General features: G+C 44.2%; 1 protein-coding gene across 4 annotated transcripts in view; it reads left to right on the top strand.

Moving 5' to 3' along the window:
* REPS2 (RALBP1 associated Eps domain containing 2) overlaps window positions 1–24354 on the top strand; it is an 856334-nt gene that overhangs the window by 292579 nt on the left and 539401 nt on the right. For all 4 annotated transcript variants that reach the window (XM_085622671.1, XM_085622668.1, XM_085622669.1 and 1 more), the window contains one exon: window positions 19090–19247. In XM_085622671.1, coding sequence (XP_085478797.1) covers window positions 19090–19247 — 158 coding nt within the window. The remainder of the gene's footprint in view (window positions 1–19089; window positions 19248–24354) is intronic.

The following is a 24354-nucleotide window of genomic DNA, read 5'->3' as shown; positions in this document are numbered from 1 at the left end:
TTGGTTCTTTATTATATGTTCCTAGTCTGCTCAACTGCACATGTGTTATCGTTGTGGCACGATATTTTTATGCACCAACTTGCTGACATTCTATTGTATGTTCTTTTTCACTGCGGTTCTTTGTGCTTCGCAATTGTTGTTGAATTTCTTGAAATTGTCTTACTTGTATTTATCATCACACTTTAATGTTTATTGTTGTGGCCATTTTTGTATTTTACTTTTGCCCTGGCTTTCAATCTTCAATCAGTCACATGCTGCCACCCCCATCTATATCCCTGCTCCTCTTCACCAGCTTTCCATCCTCCCAAGATGGCGCCCGCAACTGCACGTCTCGGTTGTCCAATTAGGCCTGCACTCATTCAGCTACACGTCCCGATCACATGACCAATCACATGACCAATCACTTGACTCCGCATCATAATAACTTGCCGGAAGCTTTCCATTCCCTTCACTTCCGCATTCGCGCTGCCCGAGCGAGTCGTCTCTGGTGTGGTCACGGTATCCGATCCTCTCACCATCCTGAGATAAGGAGCACTCCTGCTTCACACCAGCCACCCCCACTACATCCCCCACGCTTCCCTACTCACTTCCTGTCTTTTATGCCCTTCCAGACTATCACAGACATTACACCGTGACCTGTATTCCCGGAATCCGTAAGCCGTAGGTAAGCCTCATCAACCCCGCTCCTCCACAACCTCGGTCACCTTTTGATATCAGACTTGCGTCGTATAGGAATTATCTGGACACATCACCAATCCTAGAGCCCTCGTACAATGAGGTAACACCCGCCTTCTCATCGGACACTATTCGGCATGATTTATCACCGCGCAACGTCCGTGATACTGTTCGGCTCTCTCACTCCCTCTTTGCTGCTTTTTCTCAGGCGTATTGTTGATAGTTAATGAATCCACTTGCCTGCAAGTCCCTTCACCGCTCAAGCACGGCGTAATGCATTTCTGAAATTTCGTCTTTTCTGCCTATTCAGTTACGAGTTCGGCTGACCATTCCCATCTTTTAAACCACTTGCCCTGAAGTTTACCGCCTACGCTGAGCACACTGTTTGCCTAACGTGTACGTTATCCAACTACTATGCATCTTTCGTAGTTTCTGCACGAATGGTGTGTAACTTTACTCTTCAACTACACCCCCACTTTTCCCCTCGTGATTTGGTATATTGTAATGTGGTTTGCCAGCTACCCACGTGATTTGTTATATTACATTGTGATTCGACAGCTATCCACGTCATTAAGAATGTCTATCCCTGTTGAAGTTGGTTGCTTGCTCTGCCGCACTTTCTCATTTTATGCTTTTTGAATTTTGAAAACGTCCAAATAATTACTGTATTATTTTTCTCCTTTCTCCCCGCATTTTTCTCCCTACTTTCAATTCGCTGTTTTTTGTTGTTTTGCTATTTATGACTCTATGCAAATTCAGGCTTTACAACATGGGCAATTTAATTGATTAGTCCTGATGATGATCCGATATCCTCCTGATATGGATCGAAACGCCGTCGACACAGTTGTCTACCTTACACATTGTATTTTTTGTACATAACGTAATGTGAAGGTGGCAGTAAATGTATCAGATGTTTCGCTATTCTATATAATTTTCTGATTGAAACATCCTACAAATTGCCTGAACGTCTTTTCACAATTTGTTCTTACGATATGTAAGTCCCAGGATACAGGCTTGTATCCCACTGAGATCATACTTACATTTTTTTGATTCATTGTTAATCATCTCAACTTATTAAAGGGGCCTCTGTCCGGCTGGACACTGGCTTAAATATAGAACCAATTTTGGCTATATTTATTGCTTCACTTATTCCTTTTGTTTTCAGGGACCATTGTTTCCTGTAATATATAACCTCCCAAGGTCCCTGTCCAACTTCCTTTGGGTGCCCTTGTGTTTTTTTCACAAAATTCACTCTAAGACATCATGCCCCAGTGGGCATTTATATAGTGGCATGGCTACTCCTGCTGTTCCTTTGCTATCGGCACCTTAATCCACACGGTCAAGTGCTATCATTGTTGATGCCCAGTGGCATAGCACCCCATTAAAGTCTAGGGACTGCTGATGATTTAACATAAAGCTCTGGAGCTTCTCATCGAATACAACTTCTAATGCTCAGCAAGTCTCTCTGAGTGGACTTTCTGTCCTATAACATTTGCAGCGTTTGCTCTTGAGTGGTCTAAATCAGTTCAAAAGTTCAGGGATAATTCATAAGGATATAACCATCGGAGTGCATCCACTTGAAGATATTAGGTGCTCATTTTTCCTTCCACTCGTCTCACACACATTGTACGGAAATCTGTAACAGAATATACACAAAAAAGGTGCCATTAGCCGTTAAGTGAAAAAAAACAGTGCTACAATTTACAATGATTAAACTAAATCGCAGTAGAGGTAAAAGCCATAAAATCTAGCATTTACAGTTGTGTTTGCAGTAAAAACTGACAATCTGTCATATCTGGTTCACCAGTATCCCAGATGTACAGCTTACTCCTCATCAATGTTATGCCCTAATGGATATGTGACGTGGTATGCCCACGTCTGGGCATACACGGTGCACTTAGGGTGAGAAAGCAAAAGACGCACAGTTCCCAGGATGCTTGTTTCTTGTCCAGGGAGGACCTGGCTTGGCAGTTCGGGCTCGACTGTTCCCATGAGGAATAGGGTCAAGACTGATTTGTATATGGCTAGGTCCAAACTAGGGTGGCACAGTGGGCAACAGAACAATGGATTTAACCCAGATCTCTTGACTGGGGGAGAATGTTTGAATCATTCAGCATTCCGTCCATCAATTGTTGCAGTTACACTTTTCGCCCTAGTGGGACGGGTATGCCCAGACTTGGATCCCTTGCTCACTGTGCCACTGGATTCAAGCTAGCTTGAGTGATGAGGGGGTGACATACCCTGAACCGGTCCCAGGATGCTTGTTTCCAGTCCAAGGAGGACCTGGCTGTGCAGTTCGGCTGTACTGTTCCCTAGAGGAATACGGTCAAGACTGATTTGCATATGGCTGGGTCCAAACTGGGGTGGTGCAGTGGGCAAAATAACGATGGATTTAACCCAGATCTCTTGACTGGGGGAGAATGTTTGAATCATTCAGCATTCTGTCCATCAATTATTGCAGTTACACTAGTGGGCCTGCAGCAATGATTGTGGGACCCACTTCAGTAGCTCATAAACATGGCTCAGGCCTGCCATTGCAGAACCTGTGTGTGCAGTTTTGAACTGCATTTCGACCTGGCAAGTTAACCTACTTGCCAGGCCCAAACCTTCCTTTTTAGTACATGTACGTCTCCTCTAAGGTAGGCCCTAGGTAGCCCCCTGGGCAGGGTGCATTATATTTAAAAAGTAGGGCATGTACTTGTAAGGTTTACATGTCCTGGTAGTGAAATACTCCTAAATTTGTTTTTCACTACTGCACAACCGATCTCTCCCATAGGTTAACATTAGGATTACCGTAAATACCTTTTAAGTGTAATTTACAATTGGGAGCAGATAGAGATTGGTGTCTCTGGACCCACAATTTTAAATCACAATTTATGGTGAAGTGGGATTTTAAATTGTAAGTCTAAAAATACCACTTTTTAAAAGTTGGCATTTTCTTACTTTAACCATCCTGTACCTCTGCCTTTCTCTGAATACACGTCCGGGTTGAGTGACAGCTCATTCCCTCTAGACCGTCACACAAAGAGAGAAGGGGTGTGACATTTGCATCCTGACGGCCCATCTCCACGCTGATGGGTCTATCTGAGGTAGATTGGGAGGGAGGAACTGACAGTTGCACCTGAATAGGTTTGTGCCCAACATAAAGAGCTGCATACCCCACTGTGGTGTGTCTGGAGCCAGGGCAGGAAAAGCAGGGACTTTGTGATCTTCAAATGCCTATTTGGTGTCTCCCCCACTTCACAGGCACATTTGGACGCCTGACACCACCAGATCAGAACTTTGCTGGAACCAAGGACATTCTGCCTGGAAGTAGAGCTGCTGTGCTGTAGGATGGACTGCCACTTTGCTAACTGCATTGTTGTGTTGACCTGCTGATTGCTGTATTGTAGGAGGGACTGCCACTTTGCTACCTGCTCTGCTTTGTTGGCCTGCTGCTTCTTGCCTGGGAGTGGGAGGACTGGACCTGTTCTCTTCATCCTTTAACCCACATTTTTACCAAGGGCCTGCTGGCTTATCTCCTGTTTTCTGAAGTCCCAGGGACACAGAATACTTTCTGCATCTCTGCTGGCGCTGCTGGATTCTGCCATCTGTGAGTCCTACCTTGGCTGAGGTGCCCCCTCCAGTCCTGGGCTTCAGAAATGGGTTCTGCAGCTGGTTCCTTAAAAAATGGACGCAGTGGCCCCTTTGCGCCAATCAGAACTGATGCAGTGTTCTCCGATGCAGTGTTGATGATGACGCAGCATCGATCCTTTGACCCCGTCTAGGTGACTTGATGACGACTTGTTGCCTGCATTTCAACGGAGTTCAACGGCAACACAGTGACCCGACTTCGTAGAAAAGATCGATTCATCATTCCCTCAGCGCCAACACTTTTGCAACATACAAGAGGATCCTGAATGAGTTCTGTAGCCGGCCTGCCATCCATCACGGTCAGTCTGAACTTTGGATTTCCACCAGTCCCACGCGACCCTAAGTAACCTTTTGACCGCTAGTTACTTCTAAGCACTGTTTTTGCATTTAATCTTTAAAAATTCATATCTTAAGTTCTACTTTTTAATTTCTTTATTGGCATTTTAACAAAAAGCATTACATAAGGTATTGTTACACAATTCTGACTCTGCAATGATACCCCACCAACTACAGCAGAGAGTATTTGTTGACTTAATGGTAACCATTGGTTACCATTAAGTCAACAAATACTATACAACTTGAATCCCAAATCTCTCCCCCATCTTCCCTCCCTCCCAAAACTTTCAGCCATGGGCTAGTTCGTCGTTATAGGAGAAATGTCAACTGTGTCTATTGCTCGCTAGTGGGGAAACCCAACATGGGATGGTTATCGTGGTTGTTCTAACCGTAATCACTGAGCTTAAGCTCTCTGGTACCTCACTCAGTGTGGTCTGTGCCTCCTTATGCATTTGGAAGTCATCCAGGAGTACTATTCTCCATGTGCTCCGCCAGGGCTTGCAGCATGGCTCCCCAGGAGAGTACCGCTACTTTCTCATCACTGTGTGCCTTATTCATATGCGCTTTCTCCGCTTCTGCCCATTCTAACAAATCCCTTCTCCAGTCTTGCAACCGGGGATGTCTAGTTCTACTTATTGGATTTTTTGTCGTTTTAGTCTTGTTTTACTCAGATAAATATTCTCTATTTTTCTAAAGTCCTGTGGAGTCCTTTTATGGTATTTTCACTGTGTTACTGAAATTAAAGTGTTGCACAAATACTCTACACATTGCCTCTTAAGTTAAGCCTGACTGCTCTGTGCCAAGCTACTAGAGGGTGAGCACAGGTTAATTTAGATTGTGTATCTGACTTACCCTGACTAGGATTGCGGCCTCCGCTTGGACAGGGTGTATAGTCTGCCAACCAGAAACCTCTATTTCTAACATATATATTATATGCTAATCTGATATGCTTCCGTACAAGATTTGTACAAGAGTTGACAATTTTGTGCTCTGGTGTGGAATAATAAGTTTACTTCCTGACAATTGAATATTGTTTGGCAATTGTTACAGTCTTTACCTATTATTATTGAAGTTGAACACACATTTCAATACTAACATGGATACACATTTTCACACTGGAGATTAAAAAGCTGTTTTTTTCATTTTTACAAATGGTAGTGAGTAACTAAAAATTACTGCAAAAGGTGTAATGTTGGTGCCATGTGTTGTGAGTGTTTGTGTGGTACAGTTTAAATGGTCAATGTCTTTTTTTGTTATTGTCTTTCCATTGACCAAAATAAATCCCATTTTTAGGTCTGTTTCAGCGACAGTTTTAGCTGTTTACAGACATTTTTAATAAGGAAATATAATATATACTAATAATAATAACATTAACAGAAAGCATCTTTGGGTCTCCCTTCTTCAGATAGTGCTCTGCTGGAATGTCTTTCACATTTTTGAGCAGTCCACAGGACAGTGCGCCAGCCTCCTTCAACTACTGACTTTTTAGGTCTCGCTGAGCCAGCGCATGCGCTGCTCTGCGAGAAATTTAGTAAACGGGCTTTTAAAAAGTGCTACCCTGGCCTAAACCTTGCGTTCACGAGCGCATGCACGCACGCGGCCGCATCTGCCTTTCTTTCATGGCTCATTAAGCCGTACAGCATGCTCCGCCACCCCCGCGCGCGTGCCTCACTCTGCCTCTCTTTCTTGCTCGCCCCTCCCCCTCCCCCACCACAGAGCACGTCTCGCGGCCTCCACTTTTGCGCGCACCACTCGCAATTATTTTTTTATTTCCCACTCCCGGGCTTATTTTCCTGGCTCCCTTCCTGCAATGCGTCAGGTGTCTATATGGTATCTTTGTATTTTTTTAACCAACGCTTCTACTTGGGCTCGCCCAGCTCTCCTTATTTTAATATATTATATTTTTGTTAATCAGCTTGACACGCCGCCATTCATATTCAACAACAGCAGCGGTGCACATTTATTTTCTTATGCGCAGCTCATAAAACACCAATACCGGGCTAAAAAATGTCACGCTCCTTATCCCCCCGCCCCCCCCCAACCCCCCACTCCCTGTGGCCCTAAAGGCATAGTTAGCCACTACTGCGTTGCACTCGACATGCGTGCAACTTTAGCTGAGACGACACGGCACCCGATTTCACTTAATTTCTTATGTTGGTTCTTCGAATACATGAAGGAGCGTGCAAGCCAACTGCATTAATGAATTTAAAAACGCAAAACCAGCGGTGCACATTTCTTTTCTTATGCGCAGCTCGTAAAACACCAATACCGGGCTACAAAACGTCACGCTCCTAATTCCCCCCCCCCACCCCCACCCCCTATGGCCCTAAAGGCATAGTTAGCCACCACTGTGTTGCACTCACCATGCGTGCAACTTTAGCTGAGACGACACGGCACCCGATTTCACTTAATCTCTTTTGTTGGTTCTTCGAAAGCATGAAGGGGCGTGCAAGCCAACTGCATTTATGAATTTAAAAACGCAAAACTGTCATTGTCGGTGTGCTGTCAAGAGAAAGGGTGTTTATTGGTCTCATTGTATCCGTATCGTGATCTTTGGTTTGATATCTCCCAGTCTCTCTGGGTTTCCATTCTCTGGGTTTCTTTTCCTTTCTTTTTGGCAGGACTGTGCTTTCATTAACTAACAGAAAGCTGCGTTTGTATGTTTTCATGAATTAACAGTGAGATTCAAACAGTGCCATGAGGACGTTTTGGGCCCACCAATCCCATGCAGAAACTGAATATGCGAGGGGTTACCGTTCACAGTGCTAAAATAATTTCTTCATCTACTTAAAATGACAAACTTTCTACTTAAAATGCATTCTACAAAAGGAGAGTGGTGTAAGGCACGTGTCTCTATGCATTGCTCTTTAAAGTCCTCCTCATTCTTAAAAAGCAATGCGACAGTGAGAAGCCTCAGTTTTTTTATTCAGGAATCTTAAAGCCACTCAGTCCGTTAGGAAGCACCCTTCACAAACATTAACAACATAATGCATTATGGGACTCGTACTTACAGGTCAATGAGGCTGGCACTAGTGAGGCCTGGCACTGAAGGAGGTATCTAGAACATGGACTTCTGCTGAGCGCTCTTTAGTGTCTGTCTAGTTTCTGGATTTGTCTCTAAGTCAGTCTTTGTGACTGTTGTCACCCTCTGTGTCTGTGTGTTTCAAACATTTCCTCTTTACTTTTCTTTTTTTCTGTTTCTCGTTATCTGTTGCTGTCACTCCGTGTCTTTACTTCTGGCTCCATCTTCCCAGTCCTTTGTTTTCTGTTTTCCTGTCTTGTTCTTACTCATCAATTGCTACTCATTTCCCCCCACATTTTATCTCCATTTTAGGTCATCGCTCCCCTCTATCCTTTAAATGTGCCTGCATTCCTATACTTTCTTCCTCTTCTACCAGCATTCTAACCGCTGCTCCCCGTTCCCGAATATTCTTTCATCTCTGCCTCCTCTCTTCTTATTCTAGTATCCTCACTCTCCTCTTGTGCTCATCTTTTTATTCATGTTATATAATTATATGTTTCCTTATTATGGTTCTAGACCCTCAAACTCAAGAATTCTTACACCTTCTCTCTCCATTGCTCCCACAATTCAATCTCCTTGCGCCCTCCTCTCTTCCTACTATGCCTCAGGACCCCAAGTCTAGAGGTGGGCGAGCCACTCAAAGGGTAAGCCTTGCTCGAGTCTGATGCCTCTCTTTGGCTCGGCTCGAGGTCCTTTTGGACCCTCGAGCACAAAACGAGCCGAACTTTCATGTAACTTATACCAGCCCCCTCCTCTAAACCTTCATGGGACAAGAATGAAAAAACTCAGCATAAACCTTTGACGTTAAAAAGGAGAGAAAAGGATACTTCTTTAGTAGCTGTATTGCATAACGTGAAACCTGAGAGCTAGAATCAATCCTGGCTCCCAGCTTGACCAAACTGTGATCCTAGGCTAATATTGTATTTCACTGAGCCTCCTTTTTCATTGATAACACAAATGACAACACCTTTAAATGTACGCGTTTAGGATGCTGATGTACAAAAGCATCGTGTGCTTGATTTAATGGGCTATAATGTTAATCCAAAATTAAAAAGAAACTAGCGTACAAATACAGTTTAGATAACAACTGACTTGCCTCTTAACTGACTAATGTTCAGGGCTGGGGAACAGGAATGTTTTCAAGATTCTGTAATGTGTAATCTGATGTGCTAAAGTGAAACACTTCCTTCGTGTTCTAAAGAAGTACACTTTTTCTTATTTTGACGAGACTTTACATATTCTTTCGGGATGTTTGTTGCATTATGTATATGCCAACTATTTCAGGGCTCTTAGAGCCAAGCCGACCCTTGGCTCTGCCCGTGACCTTCCATGCCCACCTCCTGTTTCCCACTAGCCACTGCAATGGCCAGGACAAGTGGGCTTCACGGGACCATAACAAAACCATCTCCTTCTGCAGTCTGCTGCCCTCTGCAGGAAGAGGTAGTATCTTATTGTGTCTTCTTGAATGTATGCATGTTTCTTTAGCAAGTATAAAATATACGTTTTAAAAGCATACAATCGAATTGCTTTCACCACCAAGGGTTGTCTGCGCATAGACTTTGATCATTAAACAAAAGAAACCCAATAACATATGTAAAGTCACGTCATCCGGTACTGCTTTCATAGTAGGGTGAATACTTTTGTGTGCTTTTTTGTTGGCGATATAACACAAGCATTGGCAAAGCCAACAGGTCTCGCCTTTATACCCTGTCGGCTTTGCAAATAGTTTTAGCGACGCTGTCGAGCATCCGCACCGCAATGGTGTGCAGGGTGGCTACAGTTAACAAGCATTGGCATATCCAATAGGTCTCGCCTTTGGGACCTCATAAGTGTTTAGCCATGCAACAGTTGATATCGTTGCACCAAGGATATTGTGCTGGATAACCAAACACTTATAAGGTCCCAAAGGCGAAACCTATTGGCTATGCCAATGCTTGTTTGTAAGTGTTTTTCATCCTAAAAGACGGGCATTTGTTAATTAAAGTCATGTTGAGTGACACTATTTTGCATGTTTACCTTTGTACTCTGTACCTGGAAGAGTCACACAAGAAAAGGGGCAGGACTCCACCTTTATTTTTTATGTAGTTACAGATGCTAAACACATGTTTTATTACTATAAATATTGCAAAGAAAGTACCAAAGGAATACGAAGGTAATATACTATTCAGGTTATAAACACAAACAATGTTAAAATCTTTTATTTCACAACGAGATAACGTAGCATCATCATTTAATATACAACTAGTAAATTATATGGCAAAGAGATCTGGAAATTATTCAGTGCAGTAAGTAGTACACCATTAATCACTATTATCTTTCTGAGACTGCATTAATTCTCCTGCGATAGAAAAATTCAGACTGTCCCACTCTGTTCAGTTACCTCAAGCCATCTACATAAGGTGGAGAAAAGACACTTTTCCAATTTTTTTGCTCAAGGAACATGCTTCAAACATGGTTATGAAAATACATTTCTGTATCACTACAGATGCTTAACAGGACCAATTCAAAAATCCTAGTAGAGCAGTTTAACAAATTAGCTTAACAGAACTTCCTGACTCAGGTAGTGACATATACATTGCCGATAAGATTTAAAATCCGGACAACGCTAAAACCTCTGGGGTCAATCTGCTTTTAGTGAGCCAGTATGGCGTGGAGAATCCAAAGGAGTAGTTAGTTTTAATTTATTCAGAGTGCTATAGTATAATACAAAAGCCAGGAAGTAAAAAGTTTTATTCATCTCAAATTACCGGCACAGTTGGAAGCTTAAGAGACAGAATAAATCTTAATCCATTTTTTGTTTTATAAATCAGTTTCCATTTCCAGCTGTCATTTCAATTTAATACTCCCGACCTCATCATCAAGTTTCCCTTTTTTTGTATTAGAATATTCCTCATACTCAAGTTCAATTTTCAAGAAGAGAGTTTCAACAATTTCATTCAGGTGGAAAATACGAGCAAGGGAAGTAACTTTAAAAACACTGGTTAGTTGTGGAAAATAAAAATAAAAACAGTGACTGCAAAGTGGCTGATCAGTCACTAATTATCAGTCATAGAAGAAGTAAATGCTCGAGTGAATTGTTTTTACATTTAAATTGTATTATTTTAAAAACATTCAGTGACACCTCATTCGACACACGACCATTATAATAAAGGTGTAGCTTCATAATGGTGCAGTCTAGGTAAACCCAGGTACTCATCAGCATAAACAATGATGTGGCCACAATTTCCCCCTAACATTCTTATGTTTCTAAGGACAGTCCCTGGATAGGTAGATTAGTTTGTCTTGCTTTGCGCACCAATCCTTTGCTGCTCGCCAACTGGACAAAGATGGAAGGGACAGAGAGTTCCAATGTTTAGCTATGTCCCTTTTGGTGAGCACAGTTCTAATCCCTATCAGGGTGCGATTCCCTCTGGTTCCCCCAAAGTCATCTACAGTGCCCAACAATGCAATACGTGGAGATGGGATCCACCGGTTTTCCACGCACCTGGGAAAGAGAAGCAAACCCATCTTGCCAATACTGCACTATGAGAGGACATTCCCATACCACATGGGAACAGTGCTTAATTTGAGCCGGTGGTTTCCGGTGCTCGACACTGGCACTTAATTGTCAGCACTGAATCCAGTGATAGCCCACCACAATCTGTCTGATTATGAGATGAGCACACCATGTGTTTAATAAGTCAATATCCATTAAAAAAGAAAAATACCTGCCGCTCATACCAATAGTATCATGGCTTTGGGGGCCTGGAATAGTCTGAATTGTCACACTTGCAGGAGTGTGATGGTTAGTACTTGTGTTTGTACTTCCATTGGCAGAACTGGCAGGGTCAATAGGTGGTGCAAGCTTCAGTGGTGTAGTGTGGGAGGAGCACAGGGGAGACTGCCCCGGGTGCAAAATTCTTAGGGGGGTGCACATTTAAAAAAAAAAAAAAAAATTGTACTACTGATTTTTTTTCTTTTAAAATTTTGCGCCAGGAAGTGCTAGCAGTCAACGGGTTAGGGGACATAATACTAGCCTTGGCCCGGGTGATGGCAACTCACGCTACGCCACTACTCCAGAGAAGGGCCCACTTCATGGGAAACATTTGCCCATTTCTCAGTGCAACGGAAACAGGTGCAATTAGTTTGTTGGCTCACCACAATGTCATGGGCATGATGTAGGCCATGTGGAGGTACTTAAGTTGGATGAGCTTAAGTCTTGAGGAGGTGACCAATACCCTAGGGGACAGGCAAGTGTCTCTCCAATTAAGTGCTCCCAACCAACCTTCCCAGCATGCCCTTAAAGTCTCAAAGAGGTACAGAGAGATTCAATCAGTAGGGTCTTGTAGATCCAGCAGAAACCCCCTTTTCCTATGGATCCCATAAGGATCTTTGTTTCAAGTAGTTTAAAATCGAGTATATCACTAAGGACTTCTCAATGGGATTGAAGAGTGAGACACAACTGTAAATAACAGTAGAGTTGCGATTTTTACAAATAATTCAGTTTGCAGGTCTTGGAAGTATTTTAGATGGGTGCCCTGTCAAATGTACCCTACCGTGGAAATGCCAATATGGTCCTATCTATTGAATCCTTCAAGTAATGCCATATGTTGCAGCCATCTGCCTCTCCATAGGGACGTTTCAAGTGTATTCCTCTGATCCATTCCAATGCAGATTGCCATGCATGTAGGACACCTCTGGTCATGTCTGGGAGGGTTTGTAGTATAGGATCCCCATTAAGCAATTCTAAATATTATTACTGTCGCATCAGTGTCACTTCCATTCGAAAACCAGGGTGATGCCATCCACTTCTCAAACAGTCATTAATCACTAACCTGTGTGCCGCCCAGTAATATGGTCAGATGTTCGCCATACCTATCTTTCCGTCTTACGGCGACTGGACACATTTCGCAAACACCAAACAAGAAGTTTGGTTTAATCACAAAAAGGAACAGATCTTCTCAAACAACTTTCAGGTGCCTTGACTAATCGGAAATTGAGAAGAGAGAGTGCCATTAACTTGAACTTGGGTGCGAGTATAGATTCCGAAAGTTCAACTTTAACCTAGGCCCAAACACAATTTTTTCCAGTACTCTCACGAGGAAAGACCAGTCAAAGGACACAAAAGCCTTCCTGAAATCTACAAGGATTAAAGCTCTGTGATCTTTCAGGTTAGATAGACGTGCAAGGGTCCTTTGGACAGTGTCTAGTGCTGTGATGTGGCATCCAAGGCATTGGTCTGGGTGGACCAAATGTGGTAATACTCTTAGGAGTCTATTCACCAGGACCTTAGAGTAAATTTTGATCTCTGTTTAATGAGAGATATCAGCTGATAGGAAGCACAGTAAGCAGGAGAATGGCCTGGTTTTGGTAGAACCACAATGGTTGTTAAGTCAAGTTCCGGGGGATAGTGGCATTTTGTGAATACTTCTTGATATATGTCTAGAAGGAGGGTAGTAAGAGTGATTAAAAGCGGCAATAGTATTCAGCATAGTAGCTGTCTGTGCCGTGAGTTTTTCTGGAGTTTATGTCTTTAAGAGCAGTTTCAGTTTCTTCCTGTGTGAGAGGGTGGTCAAGCTCAAGAAGGTAGCTCAAGCACAACTGTGGTAAATTGAGGTCCCGGATGAGCAGGGTGGAGGCTTTCCTATGTGGGTGCTCTTGCACTCCATAAAGAGAGGGGTAGTAATCTGCAAAGGCAGTAGCAATATTGCCATATTGAGTTTCTCACCATGGTCATCTATACGGCATGAACCTAATGGGGAAGTCACTTATTTTGCCATCCGCCATTTGTACAGATTTGCACGATTTGCCTCCTCATTCATGCACTCTTCTCGTCTAGCTCATACAACACTGGTGACCCTCTTCAAGAGACCCCCTCTCAAGGACAAGGTGGTATTGCACCTCCTCAATCCACTAACATTGGTTACAACACTCTAGGGCCATAATGCTGGTCTCTAGGTTAGTTATCAGCTGATATTTCTCTCTCTCTTTACCTCTTAAATAGGATCTAGCTATTCCCCATAGCGCGGCCTTCACGGCCACCCCCAACATGCCAGATGAGGCCACTGTACCTTTGCTAAGAACAAAGTAGGGCTGTAGTTCCTGGTCGAGAAAATGTGTGAATGAGAGAGAGAACACAGTGTTACAGGAGCATGGTTGGAAATATCATGAGGTAAAATAAAGCAACCAGTCGTGTGCGTGAGATCTGTGGCAGGGAGTAATATCAAGTCGATACATGACATTGATTTATGTGCAACTAACAGATAGGTATATGCTAGGGGGTGGGGGTTACATACCCTCCATGCAACACATAAGCCTAGACACTCAACCCAATTCCTTATCCGTCCCCTGTGTTTACCTCCCATGTTCCCAGATCTGCTAGAGTCCACCTCTGAAGTCATAATGTCATCAAAGCCTTCTAAAATGGTGATTCCCTGAAGTAATTGCAGCACCACTTCTTTAATCCCTTCTAGTATATTCTTAGTCAGGAAAGGGGGGTACGTAGGCACTGAGTAAATTACAAGTCTGGGAGTTTGATGTCACGCGGGATCCGATAAAAGGGAGCATCCTGCAGAGAAGGCTCACCTCCCATCTGAATCCCCTCATATGTTGGGCATCATAGACCTTGTCACGGCCATACCGAGCAAGGAGGGAACAGTTGTTGCCTATCAAATGGGTCTCTTGCAGCAGCAAAGCAGCTAGGGAATGTCATTTTGCAAATCAAAGGACCGCTCTGCCCTAAATACAGTCATCAAGGCCATTTACGTTCCATGTCATAAGTATATATGCATACATGGCAGTAGGGGGCAGGCATCAAGTTTCAAATGTGGGCTTGTGGGACAGTAGCTGGGGTCCCAATAGAATGTCTGGAGCCTGGCTATGGATTGCCAGTAAATAGCAGCTGTCATGTTGTGCAAGAAAGTACAAATAACAAAACCAACAACATATGAGAACTGAAGGCCCAAAAGGGTAAACTGAATAACCCACCTCCAACAACCCTTGACCTGCCACTTCCACCCATAAGCATCTGTCGCCCTCTCAACAAAAACTAGATGTGAGTTCAGCTAGAATCTCCCAATGTGACCAGTGCAGGAACATCATAAAAAAAGCACTTTTTTGCTGATGGGTTAGAGATATCAGGTTGTAACAGACAGTATATCAGTTCTCGTTTCCATTGGTGCCTCCGGGTCTGTGCTCCGGAGAGGTGATCGTCTCTGCGGCAAGTCAAGAGCTGGACAGTGAGCATGGCCTGGATATGTACCCTCAGAGTCCAAGGAAAATTGTGTTCTCAAAGCTAGTTATTGCCATCTGCGGGACTTTCTGTGACTTCTCTAATTCCTCACCTGTCTCTAGTTTTGTTGTGATACCACAAGCCCCCAGACAAGAGTCTACTTGTTTCAAAGGGGCCATTGCTCTGTCGCCCAGTCCCACAGTCTGTTGGGTGTCAAAGAAAAAGGATTTGGAATCATGGATCACTTTAAGTTTTGTTGGGAACATGAGCATATATTGGAGTTTGAGGTCCCTGAGGTCCTGCTCAACCTTGTCATATGATTTCCACAATTGCTGTACTTGGCGGGTATAATCAGGGAAAATTGTGATGAGATGTGATTGAAATTATAGCTCACTGAGTCTGCATGCATTATGAATAATCACATCTTTGTCTTTATTCTTCGGTGTCTTTGAAATTAGGTGGTCTGTAGGGGCCCCAGGTAGAGGTCTCTGTGCCAGGGACTTGTGTGTCCGTTCAATGATGAAACAGGTGGAGAGCCGATCAGTGGGCATACATATTTTGATCCATGGTTTTAGGAAGCTGTCCGGTGCAGACTATAACCTTCTCAGGGAACCCTACAAAGTAGAGATAGCAGCGTCATGCCCTATGTTCTGCATCCTCCATGCAGTCTTCCAATCTCTTCAATGTTGCTGATAGGCAGGAAACTGTGGATGTAAGTTCCTGCACTGTACATTTCAGTCCTGTGATATAATCCCTGTCAGCTACACCGCGGCAATCTTGACGCTAGAGAGAGACCTCAATGCTCACCTCTCTGGTTTTGGATTCAAGTGCAGAGTGAGGTGCCTGAAGGATAGTCCCATCTTTGTCTGTCTGGGGGGGTTGTGAAGATCAATCATTGTTTTTAGAGTTGTCCTGGGGTCCCGATGTCAGGACCGTGAATTTATCAATGAATCTTACTTTGTGCTTGTGAGGCGCTGGGTTTGTCCCATCTCATGGCCTCGGGCACTGGCAGGATTGTTTACAGTGTTCAGTAGGGTGGAGGGTAGGCTAGTATGAATCCAGGCGTGTCAATGCATGGTCCTTCGTGAAAACCAGTAGTAGGAGGAGATGAGACGTAACCTCCCCAAAGTCACCAGAGTTTGTCTAGAAGCAGTGGAGAAGAGCCCCTCCATAAGCAGTGGTTATCATCTCTTACCTTACATTATCAACAATAATAAGTCAAACAAAGAATTCTCTCTCTCTCCCCGGACTCACTCGAGCTCTAGTATACATGCTCATCGGTCACCGACACAGTACAATTCAATTATGCATATTGGCCCATTTATATTCCCAGTCGTGAACAATACATGCAACATTTACATCATCTCGTGTTGGCTTCCTCCCACCATTGTGGCCCATCCCTGTGCACTTATGTGTGTGTCCCGCTTCTACGTCTGCAGATCTAGGGCCGCAAATTCTTCCAACATGGTGTTCCATTCCAGTGAAATGGGTATCTTTCGCAGCCCCCTGTGCTCCTCCCGCTTAAGTTCCGTTCCCTCCGCTTTACCCCATCTGAGCACCTCATTGTACCAGTCCATTACTGAGGGCGATCTATTGGCATTCCACTTCATGGTAATGTTTCTCTTAGCTAAGATCAGTGCCAGGTTAGCAAATTTGCGGGAGCCCCTCCAGCCATTTGCACCCATCCCGCTAGTGCCACTAGGACTTGATGGTTGCCAGCTGAGGGCGATCCATGGTATGCCAGCTGAAGGAGATCCAAAGATCAGTGCTGAAGGCCATTTAGGCCTGCCCGAGGTCCAGGTAAGTAGGGCAGTCGGCCACTAGTTGCCTGATGTTACCTCAAACTGGGGGATGTCCACTGAATTCAGAAGAAGGCATGCTCCATGCTGAGCTCTAGGGACATGCAACAAACAGACTGGGAGGGGTGGCAGAGTCAAGTCCCATGGCGTATTTCATATGGGCCAGGTGCGGATCTCAGAATCACCCCCAGCCCAGGAGCATCCACCCCCAGAGCTCGATAGGCCAAAATATGTCCCCGGAGGCCACGTGGGGAAGAAACAAAGTAAGCCAGTTACAGCAGTGTCCCAGTGCCGCTGCGGCAAAGGGCAGGAGATCGACTGTCTACTCTGCAGTCTACTTGGGCACTCACCCGTTGTCGTTTGGGGCAAGGCCTCCATTGTAAACATGGGTTGTCCGTTGGGCTTCCACTTCTCAACCCGGCATTTGCTTTGTACTAGGAGGCATCTCTTGAGCTCCGCAGCCAGAGCTGGCTCTGCTAATTAGGCTTCCAGTTTGGGGTTACAGACACTTGCTGTTCCGTGGAAGCTGTGTCTGCCATCTTGGTGTCACCTTTCCACTCCTCCATGACCACCCTCAAGATCTGGTGCCCACAACAAAAACAGTAAGTCTTTGGCCCCGGAGGGGCCCCATGTTACAAGGACTGCAGGAGGGCTTCCAGGACTTGGATTAGCCCCTTCAGCACTGAGAATTAGCAAAGTTTTTACATTGGAGCCAGGAGCGCAGGGAAGAGCAACTAGCATCTAGGCCTGCCAGGCCTTATCACCTCCCACCCCAGTCTACAAGATTTGGCGCACAATGTAATTCTGTAATTTTATAATAGCACAGAAGAGTTATACACTTATTAAACACATTCATAAGTAATCTTGTTAACTGTGGTGGCTTGGGTAAATGTAACATACATTGAAGCTCAAGAATCTATGCAGGCTAGAACATTGCCTGAATGTAGGAATTATCAAAGAGGATATTACACTTTGCGGACATGATGATTGGGTATGAACGGGTTGATGAGGGACCTATAAGTGCATGGGGGCTCCATACCCTTGATGAGCATGTGATGACCGGGTAGTGCCCCTTCATCATATTCAGGGCACAAAAGTAACCCAAAATTAGGGTAGAGACCAAAATCAATTAGTTGAATCCAAACTTTGTATTCCTTGGTGTGATGCAAGGGATGAATGTTTAATAGATGGGGATGCTAACGTGAGTAAAGCCCTGACAGAGGCTGATGATCCATATGGGCATGGAGTAAAGCCAAAATTATTGGCAAGAAATAGATGGGATAAGTGAGTCAGTGTAATTCCTCTAACATCCATAACTAACTGTTTTAACCACATCTAGGGTAGCCACCTATTACAATGAATACCTGAAAGGTATACCCTGAGATATTTTTGATCCAGAAATCTGGATCCCTGCTATATCCAGCATAATTCAGCAGACTTCAGACGAGCAGCAAAGTACACCATGGTGGTATAGACCTACCTTGGCATGGATAGGCCACCGATGATGAAGCCTGCCATAACAATTGGTGGGTGAGGTGACCTGTCCAAAGCTTTCTTATCAGCAGACCAATCAGGGTAAGACAATTGTTTACCTCTTACATTGACCCTTGCTCCTGTCGTGTTGCAGGTCCTTAATCATTATAAGAACTGGTGATGGATGGTAGTAACAAACTCACCTTCATGTCACCTTCATAGTCACCCTCTTAGTTCTGTGCACTGTTTCACACAATGCTTCTTCTGCTAAGGCACGGTAAAATCTGCATGTGAAGCTGCTGAGACCAGTATTTGGATAACCAGAATAGAAGGACTTAACACAAAGTTAGCAGCCACACACTGACGGACCTAACGAGACTCCACTGGGGCTTTGAAAAGAGAAATTGCTTGAGTGAATGATGTATGCCGGAGACCTTGGTTTATTTCAGAAAGCCAAGATGGAACTCATTCCCTGAAATGGATTCCTTAATCTTTCACTCCACAAGAGAGCAGACATCAACCATTTGTGTAAAACCTAAATAAAATATATGGCACACATTGACACTGACTCTGTATTTATTTAGGTGGAGGTGATACCGTTCTTTGAATATTTAAATCCAGTTTAAGGTAGAGTTTGTTGTGTTCTTTCCAAAAGATCTAGAGGACCCCTATTTGTATGAAAGTATTTTCCACCATTCAGGAAAAAGGAAGCCTCTCCAATTGAGCAACGTGGGCTCTGTCACCTTTGTCACGACCGTCCTTTTATTAAAAAAACACCACACTAATGGTCCTCATTCCACTGAGGAGGGACTGGAGACTACTTAGTGCTACACTAAGTATAATGAGTTTTAATTTCTGATTCAGTACTGCAATGCAATGTTTATTTTTAATGCCAGAATAAACAAATAACTGATGCACTTTTTTTTGTTTGTCTCTTAAAGACTTGCCGCTGCCACGGTTTTTGGCAGTAAAAACTGACAGCGAGTTGAGATGTGGGATTCCTTCTCAAGGCCCAGAAGCACATATACTAAAGTCCGGCCAGGCTCTACATGCAGCTCAAGAGAACTCCTTTAAACACGTGGATGACGGAGATACCCAGGTAAAGGATACCTCGACCTACACTTTTTTTGCATGTGGAGTTTTTGATATGTGTGGATATTAAGATCAAAAAACCTCAAAAAGTAATTTTTTCCCTGTTTTTGTGCAATAAATACTCTCTTAGCCTTATTTTTTATTTTTATTTTCAAAGGATTTACTCGCAATGTACATAAGGATTATTATACAACTGACCGAGATATTGGTGAAAACATTATTTTTTTGTGGCGTAAGACGTTAGAAATTTCCAAATGTTGTAGCACACTAACCCTAGCAGATACCGGGGGGGGGGGTGGGGGGGGAGGAAGGGGAGACGCACGGGAGCTTGGAGTCAGCAAGCCTCCAACCTAAAATGTACCAAGGATTGGCTCGTGCTGATCATCAACACGGCTAGACAACTAGCCGATGCCCTACTTGTTGAGATCCAACAGAGCGAGAGCAAATGTATGACATTTGTGCACATCTCAGTGTTCAAAGAGAAACTCGAGGAGATCAACAGCGACCACACACAGTATAAAGAATATCTCACACAATCTAAGACAACGAAACTTAAAACAGACGTACAGAAAATCAGCTGTGAAACTACGTACCCGTACATCACAGACGAATATTACGAGAAACAACCTCCACAACCCATGGGAAGAAGACAACAATGTTTCAGACCGACACCACAGAACTGGACATTCAGTTCCGGAAAAGAGAGGAGTGGCAGCGACAGCAGTAGCGATGAAAGCACAGGAGGCCCCCAAGGAAGACAATTGCTGAATTTCCAACAACAACCCATGCATCCTCCGATGCCCCCTTTTGGCTACTGGAAGCAAACATACTGCCCTCTGGCATTCCCATTTCGACATGGACAGCTAACTTTTTTATACAGGGGCAGAGAACGTGGAAGAGCAAGACAAAAACAGCCAAGACAACACACCAGGGTACACTGGGAGGACCAGACACCAAATGTGGTGGTCACACGGAGCAAAAGGAAAGAACGGGGACCGACCACGAGCAGGGAACCACCAATATAGGTAATGTGAGTAGTCACGTGCTTTTACCAGACGAAGAGTCTGTTCGTTCGAAAGGGCTGGGGTTTGTACCCACACCAAGGAATGATCTTTTCGCCCTACATATGGAACTGGCCCAGTTCTTCAGGAAAATTAAGCTCAAAAGCTTTTTTGAAAAATCAGGACCCGAACCAAAAGACCCCGCCAACACATGACTTAGGAAAAAATCTACTTTTGTGCCACCCACACAGTCCATTCCCTGCCACATGCTTGCTTTTGAACAAGCGGTTCGTTATGAAATTGAAACGATTGACTGCCAAAACAACAAAGGTTTTCAGAACCTGAAGAGAGGTGAAAGAAAAGCACTCGCAGATCTGAAGGAAAACGTCGGACTTATCATAAAACCAGTGGATAAAGGCGGGGCTATCATGGTAATGGATAAATGCATGTATCATGAAGAATGCCTCCGACGACTATCAGATGAGGACAGCTATGAAGTCCTCCAGACCGATCCCACACTAGTGGATGAGGCCCTTCTTAATGACTGAATTACCAAACACGAAGCTGACTTTTTGGTGTGTGATAACCCACGCAGATCCAGATTCTACACTCATCCCAAGATCCACAAGCACAGAATGCTACCATTAATAGTGTCAGGTATGGGCTCAGCACTTGAGCCTCTACCCCAATTTTGCTACTGGTTTCTCATACCCATCGTACAAGCATCCACCTCATACTTAAGAGACACTAAAGATGTCCTATGCCTTCTCAGGGATCAGAGATCAACCCAGCTGAAGATCTTTTCATCACGATGGACATCGAGGTGCTTTACACTAGTATACCCCAGAGATGTACCCTTAATGTGGTGGAACATATTCTATCGGAAAAGGACTGGGAATACATGACACCAAAACACTTTATTATGGAGAGTGCGGACATAGCCCTCACGGAGAACTTCTTCGAATATGAGGATACCATTTACCACCAGATCAGAGGCACGTCCATCGGGGGCACCTTTGCTCCCAGCATGGCGTGCCTATATGTACACCAAATCGAACTGGACCACATCTTTCATCACGATAACCCCTATGCGGGGCAGATAAAAATCTGGTGGCGATATATCGACGACGTCATTATCGTCTGGCACTGCAGCCTTGAAAAAGCAGAGGCCTCTCTACAATGGGTCAACTCAAGAGATGAGCATCTGAAGTTTACACACACGATTGATAAAGAAGAGGCAATCTTTTTAGATCTGGTAATCAGAATGACTGCGGACGGAGTCACAACGAAAGTCCATAACAAAAGTATGGACAAAAACAGTCTATTGCTCTTTGAGAGCTTCCATCCAAAATCACTACGCCAGAATCTTCTGGTCGGGCAATTCCTCAGGATTCGAAGGAATTGCTCAAACATCGAAACCGATGACGAACAAGCTGAGGTACATGAGAACAAACTGCTGACACGACATTATCCTAAGATAATGGTTAGAAGGGCAAAGAACAGAGCCCGGAATAACAATCAGGAGGCTCTACTAGAGACACAGGAGAAGAAAGAAAATGAGAGATTGGTATGTGTCCCTACATACACCTCTATATCCAACAAAGTGCAAAACATCGTACGCAAACATTGGCACATCATCAATGATACAAAGAAACACTGTTAAGTTCAAATTTATTGTTTGATTACTAAAAACCATAACAAAATATTGAAACCATGTGACCCATGAATACATATACAAAGATTTAAAAGGAAGCAAAAAAGAACCCTAGTTAGTGCAGGAACAGTGCAATGATCTTGCGATAAAAGTGGGTTGAAATTAAAAATTGTCTGAATGTGCATTTGTCTTTTACGGCTCAGGCTCATTAAATAACATAACTGTCACGGAGTGAGTTTAAGAAAATCTAGAAAAACGGAAAAATAAATATGACAGCTGGTTTTAAAATTCTGAAAACAGTGTCCATGTCTGCCTGGCGGAGGGAGCCAGTGGCCGCTAGAGTTTTTATTACAAAGAGATGACAAGGCCAACCGGCGAAAGAATTGCTGCCTTCTCTTTCCCCAGCACTTTAGCAGCTTTGATGACAAATTTGGTGAACTGAATGTTCATCTTTGTATTTTTTTGGTTCATAGCTGCTATTATGGCCTGGCGACATGTGCGAGCTCCTAGTTTGTTTCACTCAGCTCGCAATAAAGTCCTTCTGTCATTTAGCAAAGCTGGGCATGCGCTGGCTATGTGCTCCAAGCTTTCGGAGTGGTAGCCGCATTCCCTGCATTCGATGTTGAGACTGAGGCGCCGCCATTGCGGCAAATACTTTAAAAAGGGCCACTCGCCTAGCCTTAGGGCCATGAACTTAACCTTCCAAAAGAGGGAGTATGTGCTTGATAAGTAGGATGACTCAACCCCTAGTTTATAATCGGAGACAACGGCCCAGGCATGTTTTCTTCTGGATAATTTTGCCTTGTCGGAGTGGAAAGACCAGAGCCGAACGCTTCGCTTGATTACGGTCTTAAAAGTCTGTTGTGGTGGGTTTGTTCCCCAATATTCCGTGACTCAGAGTAGCTGTAGGGAGCGGGCCAAGTGTTGCCGATATTTTTGGCTAAATGCGCTGATTGATATTTCATTCCAGAGTTTGGACTCAAGGCTGCCATCACAGAAGTTGCGCAGTCTATTGCAGAGCTTGATAAAAGCACCGGCCTCGACGCCGTTGTGATCTAACAGGCCGAGTTCTAATCTGACTTGTGCCGGAGAAGAAGACCTCTGCAAAAAGAACTATTGATGGACAGAATGCAGAACAATGTCATACATTCACCCCACTACAGAGATCGAGGCCTAAATCCATAGTTTTTTTGCTCACCATGCCATTCCAGTTTGGACCCAGCCATATGCAAATCAGTCTTGACCCTGTGCCCAATAGGAACAGTCCAGCCCGAACTGCCAGGCCAGGTCCTCCCTGAACTGGAAACAAGCATCCTAGGACCAGTTTCGGGGTTTCACCCCTCTTCAGCCAGGATAGCTCGATTCCAGTGGCATGGAGAGCACGGGACTCACGTCTGAGCATACCTGTCACACTCGGGGTGACAAATGCAAAAAGAACTACTGATGGACAGAATGCAGAACAATGTCATACATTCACCCCAGTACAGAGATCTGGGCCTAAATCCATTGTTTTTTTGCTCACCATGCCATTCCAGTTTGGACCCAGCCATATGCAAATCAGTCTTGACCCTGTGCCCAATAGGAACAGTCCAGCTTGAACTGCCAGGCTAGGTCCTCCCTGAACTGGAAAAACCAGATCAGTTGACTAGGGGTGAGTGCTTGCATTGTTCAACACTCCGTCCATTATCCCCTTTGGAGAAGAAGACCTCGGCAGTCGCCATGCTCGCTTAAAGATTCTGGTGGTTGATTTATTTAATAAGGTGTTTGTTGAGCCCATCATAATCTTGTGTCCGTATGATAAGGAATTAGTGATCTTGGCCTTCATCACCTTGAGCAGAGGAGTTAGGCTTGGCCCTAGTAAATGTTTCACAACCTCAAGCAACAATGCTTTAGCCTTGACAGCGTCTTTTTGTTTGACGAAGGAACTTCTGGGGTCAAGGAAAATTTCCAAATATTTATAGTGTGGCACTGTATCAATGCTTTTATTGTTGAAAAACCACCTGCTTTTCCACTGTTTCTGTTTGCTGAAATGAATTATTTTTGTTTTTGACAGATTCAATTCAAGAGCATTGTCAAGTGTGTAGGGAAGGAGTTCGTCAAGAAGCCTCTGCAGGCCTACCTTTGTGTGGCTCAGTAGCACAAGGTCGTCAGCGTATAACAGATTGCTGATGCGGCTTCCATCCAGTTGGGGCGGGTGGGAGTTAACCTTGTCAATTATGGAAGATAGATCCGAGATAAACAGGTTAAAAAGAAGGGACGCCAAGACGAAACTCTGGGAACTGCCCCTTTTCGCTTTCAAGCGGAATACAAGCATAAGGGACAAACTGGTTCACGTCAAGACACCAACACCTAAAACTCAAGAACAAACCACCTAATGGGGCATACAGCCACCGCTAGGACACTACCCATGCGGGGGATGCGTAGCATGTCCCCTCATGAGCATAACTAAAGAGGTGGAC

Source organism: Triturus cristatus, chromosome 8 (genome assembly GCF_964204655.1).
Source record: "Triturus cristatus chromosome 8, aTriCri1.1, whole genome shotgun sequence".
Taxonomy (NCBI): Eukaryota; Metazoa; Chordata; class Amphibia; order Caudata; family Salamandridae; genus Triturus; species Triturus cristatus.
Note: the sequence above shows the minus strand (reverse complement) of the source record. Positions and strands in the feature narration are given on the sequence as shown.